The 12845-nt window shown below is 43.7% G+C and overlaps 2 protein-coding genes across 7 annotated transcripts; one reads left to right on the top strand and one right to left on the bottom strand.

Annotated features, from left to right (window-relative positions):
* Positions 1-839: 839 nt before the first annotated feature.
* LOC119284890 (remorin 1.4-like) lies at positions 840-3441 on the top strand. 5 transcript variants are annotated; one of them, XM_037564064.1, is made up of 7 exons: positions 840-858; positions 985-1086; positions 1339-1424; positions 1788-2003; positions 2098-2437; positions 2508-2589; positions 2810-3441. In XM_037564064.1, exons 2-7 carry the CDS (start codon positions 1061-1063, stop codon positions 2996-2998), a joined length of 939 nt encoding a protein of 312 aa, XP_037419961.1. In that variant the 5' UTR covers positions 840-858; positions 985-1060; the 3' UTR covers positions 2999-3441. The 5 variants fall into 5 exon arrangements, with proteins under 5 accessions (XP_037419961.1, XP_037419962.1, XP_037419960.1 ...); XM_037564065.1 differs by lacking the exon at positions 840-858 and having other exon boundaries at positions 876-1086; positions 2508-2556; XM_037564063.1 differs by lacking the exon at positions 840-858 and having other exon boundaries at positions 876-1086.
* On the bottom strand, positions 3371-8367 carry LOC119284889. Of its 2 annotated transcripts, none has more exons than XM_037564060.1 (3): positions 8150-8367; positions 6776-6872; positions 3371-6257 (listed from the first exon to the last, which is right to left on the bottom strand). In XM_037564060.1, exon 3 carries the CDS (start codon positions 6178-6180, stop codon positions 3691-3693), a length of 2490 nt encoding a protein of 829 aa, XP_037419957.1. In that variant the 5' UTR covers positions 6181-6257; positions 6776-6872; positions 8150-8367; the 3' UTR covers positions 3371-3690. The 2 variants fall into 2 exon arrangements, with proteins under 2 accessions (XP_037419957.1, XP_037419959.1); XM_037564062.1 differs by having other exon boundaries at positions 3371-6254.
* Positions 8368-12845: the final 4478 nt, after the last annotated feature.

The following is a 12845-nucleotide window of genomic DNA, read 5'->3' as shown; positions in this document are numbered from 1 at the left end:
CCTCTAGACACTCCTTTGGATCCTAGAGAGGTGGTATCATTGGCCTCAGCGCACAGAGCAGAGCTGCTCCGCTCCTGCATCCCTAATCCAAAGACTTCGAACTTGCTTGTCGGATAAGTTTAGATAGGTAATCTGCTGGGACGAGTTGCAAAGAGCTCGTTTTCCGACTATACTATGAATTGTCGTGTGATATTTTACTACGGTTATACAAAGTTTAGAGATTGTTGATGACAATTGGCAGTGTATCTTAATCTAATTTCATCTCCTACTTAAAAAGTAAAAATATGAAGAACTTACAAGGGTACATCAACTGTCGTGACTTGTCGCTTTTCTTTTGGTCTACTGGTCGTGTGCGTGCATCGTCTGGTGCAAAGGTGACGAGAGTTTGCTCTGCATTTTGTAACCTGGTAGCTCTTTTTCAAGAACAAAATCTTGGAAGTTGGAAATCGGAGCCCCTTCTTCGGACAGAAGGTACTAAAGAAAGGATCCTACCGCACTAAAGAAAGAGCAGAGTGGCAAATCTAGCATCCATGGAACAGATCCAGCACTGACGATAAAACAATTAAAAAAACAGAAACTTGAAAGGAACAGGCTCAACGTCGAACTGACACGTGTAACTGGCCAGCAAATTAGAATCCATTATCCAAAGAAAGTGTCCCATTAGCTATGTACAGAGCACGAGAATCATGCATAATTAGGCAGGGGTAATGCACGAGAAGATGCTAATTTGCATTAAGGAAAGCTGTTATTCCCAGGCTAGCTGTCATATTTGACTTGAGCCGAAGGCAGAAGGTGGGATTCTTCTTGGAGGGCAGCGCAAACCCAAAAGGGGATGGATTCTTGAAGGCTTCCATGAAGGTAAAGCAATCCCATCTCGAAGGCTCCAATACATATGCTCTTTGCCTGCCTCCAAGACAACAGTTCCCTTGCCCTCTTCCAACCATCTCCTCCCCCCTCTCGTCTTCCTCCCTTCACCACCTCCAGGTACAAGTAAGCCATAGTTAATGCAAGGCTTGGTGCCCCTTGGAGCTGCTGCTTCTCTACAAATACATTGCGCGCCATGGACGGCGACTTGAAGGCGCTGAGGTAAAGAACTGCGGCATCTAGAGCCGGGCCTGCTAAAAGCTTGGTTGATTAACTGTGAGCTTCTTCTGATCTTCTCCATGCTTAAGTTTGATTTCCTCTCGGAACAATAACTTTTATGTCTTTCTGCTCTCAAAAAAATATTCTATGTTCTTCGTCTTTTCAAGGGCTTCAAAGTTTTCTAGGCCAACATATTAGTTGATCCTTCCCTTTTATTCTACTAGTTTGCTTGTTCTTAGAATCATCCTTTTGTAGGGTTCAGTTTTCTGGAGTAGAAAAGAGAGACAAAGGTGGGGAAGCTTCTACAATACTGCCACAAGAAAACTCGGCTCCTGGAAGAGGTATGTGACCAGATTTGTTCTTTCAGCTTAATAAACATACAATTTGCAAAAGAATAATAATAGATTGTTATGTTATTTTTGTTCAGTAAGAAGTACACTCCACTTATATTCCTATCCTATAGCACTATGATCAAATCAGTTAATCCACACTGTAAAACATAAATTATGGAACCGTCAGATATTCAGATGCTATGAGCAAGGAAACTACTCTTCAAACATATTCATGTCAGAAACCAGCTATAGGTTTTTCCTAATTGAATTCGTGCTGAACTGAATTTTTGTTAGAAGAAACAAATCCATCATGATGAACCAAACAAACAAAAAAAAAGGTACAAAGAATCTGACTGGCATCCCACCTTCCAGCGCAAATGGATAGCGGAGACGAATACAACGCTATATTCGCAGCCACAATTGCCGCAGCGGCATACGCAATCGCAGCAGAAGAAGAGAAACAGAAGGCCAGCCCTGTTCAGCTGCCATCCAAGAGAGGTGAAAGCATGAGAAAGCCTACAGGAGGCAGCAAGATCTCAAGATGGTTCAGTGCCAAAGAGCGTGCAGAAGATGCTGACGAGGGACCAGGTATTCTTATCTATTTCCCACTTAACACAATCCCTTGTCACCTCTACTGTACCAAAACATCTTATAACAATGTCGCATCGTGTTATCGTTTCAGCCAACGTATCGGTAAGGAGGCCACTGAAACCAGAACAGAGGAAGCCCGGAGGCACGGGTTCAGACCAGAAGGTGCCATTGCCACTTCCACCAAAGATGCATGATTCTTCTGTGGGAGCAAAAAAGGCTCCAGGATCCTCCAGAAAATCACCAGAGAAGAAAGGAAGCAAGAGGTTTGAGCAGGAGCAGGCAGTTCAGAGGGTACCAACCGCTGTCAGGCCAGCAACATCATATCAGTCTAGGCGGAACGACGATGGCGCAGCAGGAGTAACTGCTATTGCCGGCACACAGAGCAAGGCTGATGCATGGGAGAAGGAAAGGCTTGCTAGAGTCAGGGAGGAGTGAGTATAAATATTTTAGTTTTTGCTAATTATTTGATGCAGCTACACCTAACATAACCGCCGAATTTAGGTACGAAAAGATGATGGAAACCATAGCCGAGTGGGAGACTGAGAAGAAGGTGAAGGCCAAGCGCCAAAAAGAACAGAAAGAGGTTTTTGTTGATTCGAAAGCATAATTTGATAGAGCAGAGCAGCATGTTTCTCTTTTTTTAGAAGAATAGGGCACTGTGTTTTTCATTGTTATTATTAATTATTTTATTTGCGGGGGTATAATAATCCTTTTGTGCAAAACCAAATCATTATCATGATTCATGATGCAATTAGTTACTAAAATGATGGGGCTGAAGGAACTGAGAATTTGCTAAATTGCAGGTTGCGTTGGACAGAAAGAGAGCGAAACAATTGGCAGAGTACAATCAGGAAATGACAAGGATCAACAAAATCGCTGGAGGAGCAAGGTCAATGGCAGGGGAAAGGAAATACGAGGATGAGAAAAAGATCAGAGAGAAGGCCAAGAAGATACGATCAACAGGAAAGTCTCCCCGTGGATGCTGCTTTTGAGACATTGCCATTCTACAAAATTTGAAACGAAATGGACGGCATGACTTGAATGTGATATAAGTCTCACAACAGCCATGTACTGTATCGTATTATAAAATGTATTTGTTTTGATGAGTGATAAGAGTGTAGAGTTGCATCCAACATGCAATTGCATTGTATCAGGATCAACATAAGAAAGTTTGAAGGGTGTGGATGATGAAAAGTACCATGGAATTATCTGTGCATGCATCTTCAAGATGAAGCAGGGACTGTAAGAAAATAAGCATTGCAACAGCACACGTTTAGGAGCTCCCCTGCATCCAAGGCCAATAACATACAAATACACCCACCAGGATAGCAAATTCAAACCCAAGATTAAGAGCAGCATGCTTGTAACAAGTTTCAAACCAACACTCTTGTATTATAGAACTTCGTAAATCCAAGCCAACAAAAGCACACTTGGTTTTGTTTTCTTGGTGTCTCAATCGATTTACATTGAAATATAATTGAAAGCACTATCTGCATGAAGCCCCTTGGCTATGCACTGTAATAATCCAAACCTTTGGGCAAATGTTACTTCTCGCCACAAGAGATGCAACACGCAAGCTATACAAAAATACTCTTCACTCAATCCAGTTTCGGAGGAAAAAGAAAGAAGATTCCAGAACATTAATGAGAAAATTTGGCGATTCCGTAATATGTGCATATATAATCTACAATGGCTCATCCCGTGCCTTTTCATCTTCATCTTGAGCTAAATATGGTGAGTTACCTGCCTGTGGTGTAGTGGGATTGCCGTCCTGGAGAAGTATCACTGTTTCAAAAGCACCAACCAAAGCTTTTACCTTGCTTTTCCTAGACTCCACAAGCTTGCTTGCAGTTTCTTCTATTACATTGTTGAATAGCCCCTGCGCATCTTTCTTGTCTTGTGTATCTTGATGCCTCAGTTTCACTGAAGGAGATTCCAAGTCAGGCTCAGTAGGAACACCATTATTTCTGGTATTCCTCTTAAAAATCCTTCTCACTAGCTGACCTTCACCATTTGCAACTTCATTGGCAGCTCTTCTTCTAAATATGAGTCTTCTCGGGCCATTACTGTCTGGGGTGAGTTCTACAATTTTACCCCTTTTAAACTTCAATTTGTAAGGTGTGGTACTAGCATCATCTGGGTGAAGTGATGAGATCCTTTGCAGCCTTTGGCCTTTAGCCTTTGAAGAGTCATCATTTGGGTTGATTGCTTCTCCTTCATCTTCTGCATCAAACTCATCTAATTCAATTAACTCATAATCATATTCTTCATAATTTTCATCATCTGATAGTTCTTCCACTAACTGTTGAGCAACAATCATTGATTTCAGTTCATCCTGTTGGAAGGAGCCATTGTTATGGACACTTGCTAACTCATCATTTTGTAGATTAGAATCAGTTAGCACAGACTTTGATTGCTCCGTAAGTTCACCATCTGATGAAGCTTCTAAAATTGATTGGCAATGAGATGTACTATTAATATTCTCAACATCGTCAATTTCAGCAGCCTCGACATTTTCAGCTACATTTCCTGTAGTGCAATCAAGGCAAGACTCCGGAGGCCCTTGAAGGTCTTCATGAGCTCCCATGTCCTCCCTACTTTCAGTGATTACAGACTCCACACTAGCATTGACTTTCACTCCATCAGCTTCAACTTCTGAGGTACTTTCAGCTAATACAGAATCATATACATCTGCATTTTGCACAGCTGTCAGTTGTTTAGGTAGCTGGCAGAGAGCTGCAGCATCTGCTCGGATGTCTTCATCCGTTGAAGCTCGATTATCAGCAGAATTCTTCTCCGGTTGCATATGCTCTAGGTAAGGTTTACTGAGCATAGTCTTGAGTGCCTGATTATCAAATGATCGCTGCAATTCAACAGCAACGGGGAGTTCAGAGACCAATGGTTCGCTCACTTCATTACTTCCCACTACATCATCCTCTAAACTGAATCTACTTGTTTCTTTTCGTGCTGGTCGAGATTCTTCTACATATTCTGTGGCATGTGAAGATAGTTCTGCTAACGCTGACTCCACCAGATGGCCTGTAATAGATGAACCTTGCACATCCTCTTCGTCTGTTTCAACAGGAGTCAAGTCAGATTGGACAGACGATGATGAGGACATGTCCAAGTCATCATCTGAACTTATTCTGCTTTCTTCTTCTGGTGCTGTTTGAGAAATGTCTCCATATTCTGTGGCATCTGGAAACAGCTCCACTACTGTTGACTCCACATTATAGCTTGTAACACATGAATTTTGCACATCATCTTCTTGTAATTCAACAGAGGCAATAAACTCGTCTTCAATGGAGAATGGTGTTCTGGGCACATCTGAGCGTTCCTTGCCGTTGATACTTGCATTGCTGGACCTCATCGAACTTCTTCCAGTCTTACCAGTATTGCTTGTGTGCTTGCCAGTAATAATTGCTGGTGAAGAAGGAAGCTTTCCTTTCAGAGTACTTTTATCTTTTGAAGATACAAGATTATTAGAAGCCTGAGATGACACAGGAACTTTCTTAATCGAGTTGAGTTTAGTAGGAAGTGAAGCTGGTTTCTTAACTAACGGTTGCTTGACAGTCGTGTCCTTCTCCACAGTTCTAGCTTTTTCCTGCAGTATCTTCTCTGGCAATTTCGAACCCTTAACTGGCATTGCTGCTTTTTTATCAAGATTGGGTACTCCGCTGGAATACCTCGGATTAGCCAAAGTCCTCTGTGCAACCATTGGATGTTTCTTTCTGCCATCAGAGTTCACATTTTTATGATCAGCTGATAAAGCAATACGTGGGACCAAGTGTTCCGATGATTCAGTGCCTCTCAAATTTGCTGATTTTATCTTGTGAACAACACGATCAGCTTCACCCAGTGATATACTCGACTTGACTAGTGAAACATTTCTTCTGTTCCTGACATCCTTGGGTGTATCTAAGATAACTGATCCATGCAGTGTCAAATTATTTGGATGAGTTGGAAGTTTCTTTCTTCTCCCTCCTAAAAGCAGAAGCTTTTCTTCAGAAGGATTCCTGTGTCCATGCTTGCATAAATCATGGCATGAGCCTGTAGAAGGTCTTAGGTAGCGTGATACCGTCTTCTCGTTCTTTTTTGAAGAATCTGAAGCTGAAGCTGAGCTCGTAGGAGTGGTGGTACCAAATGAATTTCTACTTTCCAAAACTTTGGACATCGAGGCCTCCCGGTAGCTGAGATAGTGCTTGTCTCAGCTGAGTGTTATTCCTTTTGAATTGGAGAATATCTAGACTGCTGTAATAAAGAGCATGTGTTATTAATCAGAACTTGCATAACCACATCCAAAGAGTCAACAAAAAAATAGAAAAAAAGGTAATTCTAAAAAAAAGTTAGCATCACAGAACTGTACCAAATCCAATCACTTAAATAACCACACAAATTTGAGATACCTAATCTTATCTGTGAACACTGCACGCTCTAGAGTAAGGAAGTATGCATCATCTTAAATTACAGTTATGGTCATCTGAATAGCATGTGTGCGAGTTGATCCTAACCGCTTACTGGCATCGAACTTTTTTGTATGCAAAAAACATGTTCCACCTCATCCTAGTTATTAACTTTCAAAAGAATTTATAGCATGACAATTGATATGCTGCTGCTGTTGTTGGGGGCAAACAGTACCATAACAAGGCAAATGGAAATTCTTCCTACAAGGTTGAAGTGTTTGAAGCCAAACTGAAAGATTAAAGAAAAAAAAGTCTTAAGCACAAACTAGATAAAACGCCGTCACATGAGTAGCAGGGTAGCATTACCTCCCAAAAGAAGATATCGAGAAGTTCGATGTTCACACCTCTGACAATAATTGTTGAAGAGTGTATCCAAATCCAATTCCCGAGGAAAATAATAGGCCTGAAAGTGCAAGGGGACAAGGTCATTTTGGCATCAATAATGTCAATATCCACTGTTCACATATTAATTGAGTATAAAGAACAATAAAGTGCCCATCCTCGCAACTAGCTTGCACTATCATTTATTTCCTCACCAACTGTTATTGTACCAGCTGCACTACTGAATTTTTTCTTTATAAAAATGAAAAGAAAAGGACGATCATAAAGATATTGGCAAGCTCTTACGACTGAAATGATGGAAATGGAACAGAGTATGACAGAACACCTATTTCTTTGATATAACAGAAGGGCAATCAAGAATTACAAGTTCAACTGTCCATGTCTAATAGTAGAACAAAAGAGTTGATCCAACTCCAAAAACCAACTACCCCTGTCTTGCCTGATACTGAATGAATCCAAATATATTAATGACAGTAGTAATACTATACAAATACAAGAGCAGAAGTGACAACCAAAAAGTCCATACGCAATGATTATATGTATCTTACTGTACTTATTCTTAAGCTGCCCTCCAAGACCCCTTCCTATGTTTCCAAGGAAATAAAAATCCCCAGGATCCCACTTCCCATCAAACGTTTCGCACCCAATTACTGATCATTAACAACAACAGGACCAGCTTTTTTCTAGCCAAGCTGGCATAGATCCAACAGTTCCACCCCCACTGTTTTCCAGCTAGGAACTGCGAGGACAAAAAAGCACAAGCTGCCAACCAAAACCCCTACGGAGAGAAGAGAAACCTACGCTGGTCAGCTCAAACGTGGCTGACAGTCTGACACCTTTTCGACGGAATCTTGTAATCTTGCATTTGACAGTAATAAGATTAGCAAGTTAATAATCAGACCATTGGAGCAAAACAGTTCCTCGCGACCGCGAAATTTGGGAACAAGGGCGACTTAATTGGGAATTTAGGAAGAATTAAGTGTAATCAGCAAATGAACAGAATATATATTTTTTCTAGAAGATGATCTAAAAAATTTTCTAGAAGAAAGCATAGGTTTTGCAGGTTCCCATTGTAATCGTGGGGGGAAGGGGGTGAGCTGAAACGGGAAGAAACAGATCGACAGACCGGTCAATGCAAATATTGCGCGTTCATATTTTCTCCAACGCGAAATCCCCTCTTGCCCGCGACACGTTTGGCTCGACCTGACCAGCCCCCGACGAACCTCAACTCACACACATGGCCGAATCCAGATAAGCGGTCGCGGAAGGGGAAGCACGCGAATCAAACCCACACCCAACGAAGCAGGCAGGAGATACTGGCGCGAAGATCATGAATACCTTGGGGAGACAGAGGCCGGATCGGAGCCTCCTCCCGGTCGGCCTCCCTTCCCCGCGGCGAGTCGCCTGAGCGGAGGCGGCAGTGGGCGAGGAAGGAGAAGGAGGAGGCGGTGGCGGCGACGCAGGCAGGCGGGCGGGCTCCCCCTCCCCCTTCTCGAGGAAGGAAGGAAGGAAGTCGTGCGCGCAACAACCGTCTGCTTCACTATTGCGCGTAGCGTATCGTCTTCGCGGCGTTGTTTTTGCTGTCTGCCTGCCTGCCTTCCCCGCGGCGGGCCGCAGATCTGGTGCGGGGCCCGGTTACAAGCAGTGTGAGAGAAGGCTTTTAGCAAAAAAAAGGAAGAGAAAAACAGCTGGGGAAGGGGACGCAAGCGAACGTCATTTGACGGCAGTTTTAGTTGTCAAAAATAAAATCAAACAACGGTAGTTTTACAAAGAAGCTGTCATGTCGCTCTGAAAAAACCAGTCCGTGTATATAAGCACTTGTGTCTGTACTGATGTTTAAAAAAAAAATCCGCCCGTGCCACCCTCTCTGGCAAACATTCGCCGGTTTCTCAATATACCACTACGACATGGGGGTGGAGAGGATTTTATTGCTTGGGCTCATGAAAAGAATGGCAACTACTCTGTCAAATCTTCGTACCGTGCTCTCGTGACTCGCAACGAGCGTCTAGCTCTAGAGGAAGGGACAGTTCTTAGCACTTCACAGACTGATGGACAGATGTGAAAGCGTCTTTGGAAGCTCAATGTGCTGCCTAAAGTTCGGGTATTCTGGTGGAGAGTTGTTCGACAGCTTCTTCCGGATGAATGCACCTTACGACGTAGGCATATACAACAACTTGGCAGATGCAAAGTTTGTTTGGCTATGGACGAGGATTTAATGCACGCTCTAGTGCATTGCTCGCACGCAAAGATGCTCTGGGCGGAGGCTTATTCATGGCTGGGTGTAGTCCGGCCATGTCTACACCCAGAAACTTGGTCGCGAGACATATTATGTGATGACAAGTACACAGATGTACAGAGGTCGCAGCTGATCTCCGTTATGTGGGCAATATGGCATTCCAGGAACAGAATTACACATGATGGTGACAGGCTCGATCCGGTTACAACGATTCGGCGCATCAAGGAAGACTTGGCTGTCTTAGAGATACCGCGGTCGTGTGCATCAGTGCTGCCAGGCCATGGGTGGAGACCCCCTGATCCAGGCGTCATAAAGGTTAACACTGATGCGGCTATGTGTATGGACACGGACAAATGTGGTGCGGGAGGAGTTGCTCGCTCCAATACCAGTTTGCTGGGTGCATGGTCAAAACCCCACCATCGGGTCACGGATCCTTTCATTGGTGAGACACTAGCACTGAGAGATGGAGTCATCTTTGCCAAACTTCGTGGAGGTGGTGAACCTCTAGAATTCTCGTCACAATAGTCGGTCGGTCTGTTGTGGCACCGGTACTAGTAGAAATTGGAGAGCTAGCTTCCTCTTTTACTTATTTTTGTATCCAACATGTAACGAGGTCAGCCAATGTACCGGCCCATCTTTGTGCAAAGTGAGCTAGCACATTGACGGTCACCGAGAGTTGGACTGATGATAGACCACCTTTCCTGCTCACTAGCCTTTTGGCTGATGATGCTAGGAGTTCGTTTGTTGAATAAAGCTCTCAAGTTTGAATGCAAAAAAAAAACATTCGCCGGTTATGAGCGCCCTTTAGCAAAGATCTTTTTTTCTTAAAACAACTGCAGACGCACTCATACATATGCATACACCGTACCATATGAGCATCTCTGAGAGACTGAGCTAGCATCTCGAGTCTATGGGAGCATCTCCTTCCACTGAACAAACATCACCGGAAAGCCTCAAATAAATCTAAAAAAATGCGAGCAGTAGTGAGTCTAGTACTTGAATACTGATGAGCTGATTCCACCACAAAAAACCAAAACCTAACTATCTGAGTTAGGCTCAGTTTGTGGTTTTTAGCAAAGATCTAAACATCGGGGTAGACAAATCGGATACCGCCCAGGACCAAAAACGTCACCCAACCGACTCCTTTAAAGTCAGTCAATATGCTCGCGCTGTCTGGCACCTCTCAAACCCAGCTCATATGTGGCACGGGTATCGAGACGCTTGTATGTGCTCGTACGCATTCACCATGTCGGACTGACGGGCGAGACCCAGCAACAACCCATTGGTCCGCCGGGAAGGTTATCGGTGCGAAGACCACATTCATGTCGCCGCTCTGGCGTGCCGCCCGAGGGGCCAAGAACTCGGTTATTTAAGCTAGACAACGAGGGCAAGCCCTCCTCCCATTTCCTATTGTCTGTGCCGCCACCGCTTCCTTGTCCTCATCCCCTTCCGATCTGACCTCGCCGGCCACCCTAGTCCATCAAAAGGTGATGTATTACAAATTGTTGAAGTAGGAGCGCTAGGCAGAGATAGTAGCCGAGATGCGCATCATCGATGCATGTCGCGCCGCTCGCATTGTGGAGGAGGAGGAGGTGGTGGCGGCGGCAGAGGACAAGGCCGTCGTGTAGGAGGAGGCGGGCATGGAGGAGGTGGAGGTAGAGTTCCACCTCACCCAAGCCGCGGAAACGCATTTGAAGGTCGAGCATGCGGGCGCTACCACCTTTGCGAACCTCGTCGCCGATCTCATTCTTGTGGCCATAAAACCAGGCCATCTTAGAGTTGTTCCAGTCCAAGTAGGAGGTGGCGGTGAACCTCCGCCTTATCCACATCCACGACATGAGTGGAAAGATAACAATGGTTTGCATTGGGTCCTAGTTTTTGGAAACAACGATGGATCCTCTTTGTCGCCATGCTCGGCCTATGTGCGAAGACTTTTTTGGGCTTCTGCCTCATAAGGGGGACTCGTCCATGCTAGGTTTGAACGGATATTGTGTCTTATTTGAGGAACAAGGATTTGTGGCACATATGTTTTAAGGCACCGAGTCCCTCGCATGTGCTTTTATTTTTGGCTTCCTATTTTTAAACTGTTATATCTTTTGGATAAAAAATCCAGATTAAGTTATTTTCCGTATTCATGTTTCCCGTGATGAGGGCTTTCAAACAAGATTCATTTTAAATACATTTTGACAAATTTTGAAAATAAATGTTAAGTGTCAACTCTTGAAACGTAGTATGAGCGAGCAATAAAATCATGTTTTTTGTGCCTACGACCGACAAAAAAAAGTCTTAAAATTTTATCTATGAAACTTGGTAAGAATAAGCGAGAAAATCGCAAGTTTCAGTTGAAAAATCGTAAGTTTCAACGATTGAAACTCAAGATTTATTGTGCCTTCGCGCGTGATCACGCTACTTCGTGAATCGCGAGGCAATCGAACGGCCCGGTAGAGCTTGACAGGAGCGTGCTCCGGCACGTGCGTGTCCTGCAAATTTCCACTATTTGAGCTGGATCAAAAATCCAAGAGTTTCCGTATGCTAGAGGTGATGACTTTATTGTTTTGTTGCTCTAAATGTTCCTCGCCAGGAAGTACTGTTCTGGTTTACTTTTGGCACTACCCACTTGGGCTCTGAAGAGTTTGCGTAATCTGGCCGACTGTTAGAGATCCAATTTTACGATTTATTTCAGTCTTACCATCTCATTTTCGTGCAAGGTGTGCATATATTGGTAGCTTCTTCAACTTCGACGTGGCTGTGTGTGCTACAGTATTACGTATTTCCTAAAATTAGACTAGTCACCGAAGAATCAATCAAACACCACCACGTCGATGGTCTTGGTCAAAATTGGGTGACGATGCAGATCAGCCACACCTCCACGCCTGCTAAACCAGCTGGTGACTGAGGTCGCGACGATACCAATCCATCAAACACGTATCATCACATCGGGTCGATCGCGTGCGACTTGCATTGCACTCGCACGTCGTTTAGATACTCCATCAGCAGATCTGATCGATACCGCTCGTCTCGTGCAGGAGTGCTCTCTAGAATTTCAGCTGTCCCGCGAATTATTAGTTATTGATTACGTGTACTCCTCAAGGCGAACAAAAGCCGACGTGCCGAAAGCTAGCAAACGCCAATCCTTGGAGCAATCAACACGTAGTACCCATGTAGGATATGTCGGTACATGTTAATTACCATTGCTTTGATCAAAAAATCATTAGGATGTGAGATGTTTAATTAGTCCGCTGCTAAAGCATAGGGGGCGCTTGAACCACGTCACATTAAAAAAAAGGATGCTTGGAGGCCAAGCAACAGAAAATGAGAGGAAGACGAGTGGGGAATCTGAGAGTTGGTTTTGGTCCGTCAGTGCTGGGTCAGAGGGAGTGATGGCCTTTACTTCTTTCCGCCGTCCATTTCATTTTGTTGTAGCAGCCTATGTTTGGTTGGCACATTTGGTTATAAAAACTTATACTAATAGCTTACGCTAAGGAATATAACGACTCTGGTGAAATGCGATATACGGTGAAATTTGGTTCACTGTGCCTGGTCAAACGTGCAAGTTACTACTATTTGTTTTGCAGCCAAGACAAGTTTTGTGCAATTTAAAAGTAGATAATATATCCTCAGCTAGTCAGCTTTGAGTCCCGTTGTAAATAGAAAATGTTAAATGAAGACCGAGCTTCATGGAGGCTGTAATTTAAAAACTTTAAAATTCAAACTTCTCAGACTTACAAAATTCTAAAGAAAAACACATATGCCTGGGTACATAATGTACACTTGTGCAAATTTTCAGGTTGAAATAAG

The sequence above is a fragment of the Triticum dicoccoides genome, chromosome 4A, assembly GCF_002162155.2.
Source record: "Triticum dicoccoides isolate Atlit2015 ecotype Zavitan chromosome 4A, WEW_v2.0, whole genome shotgun sequence".
In the NCBI taxonomy this organism is placed as follows: domain Eukaryota; kingdom Viridiplantae; phylum Streptophyta; class Magnoliopsida; order Poales; family Poaceae; genus Triticum; species Triticum dicoccoides.
The sequence above is the reverse complement of the archived record's forward strand: the minus strand, read 5'-3'. Positions and strand labels throughout refer to the sequence as shown.

What these genes read in the sequence shown, in the direction of transcription:
- LOC119284890 (XM_037564064.1), top strand. Translation starts at nt 1,061, where the DNA reads ATGGACGGCGACTTGAAGGCGCTGAG. An exon ending in CTTGCTAGAGTCAGGGAGGA is followed by an intron (nt 2,438 to 2,507) that starts GTGAGTATAAAT and finishes CGCCGAATTTAG; the next exon opens with GTACGAAAAGATGATGGAAA. An exon ending in GCCAAAAAGAACAGAAAGAG is followed by an intron (nt 2,590 to 2,809) that starts GTTTTTGTTGAT and finishes GCTAAATTGCAG; the next exon opens with GTTGCGTTGGACAGAAAGAG.
- LOC119284889 (XM_037564060.1), bottom strand. Translation starts at nt 6,180, where the DNA reads ATGTCCAAAGTTTTGGAAAGTAGAAATTCATTTGGTACCACCACTCCT.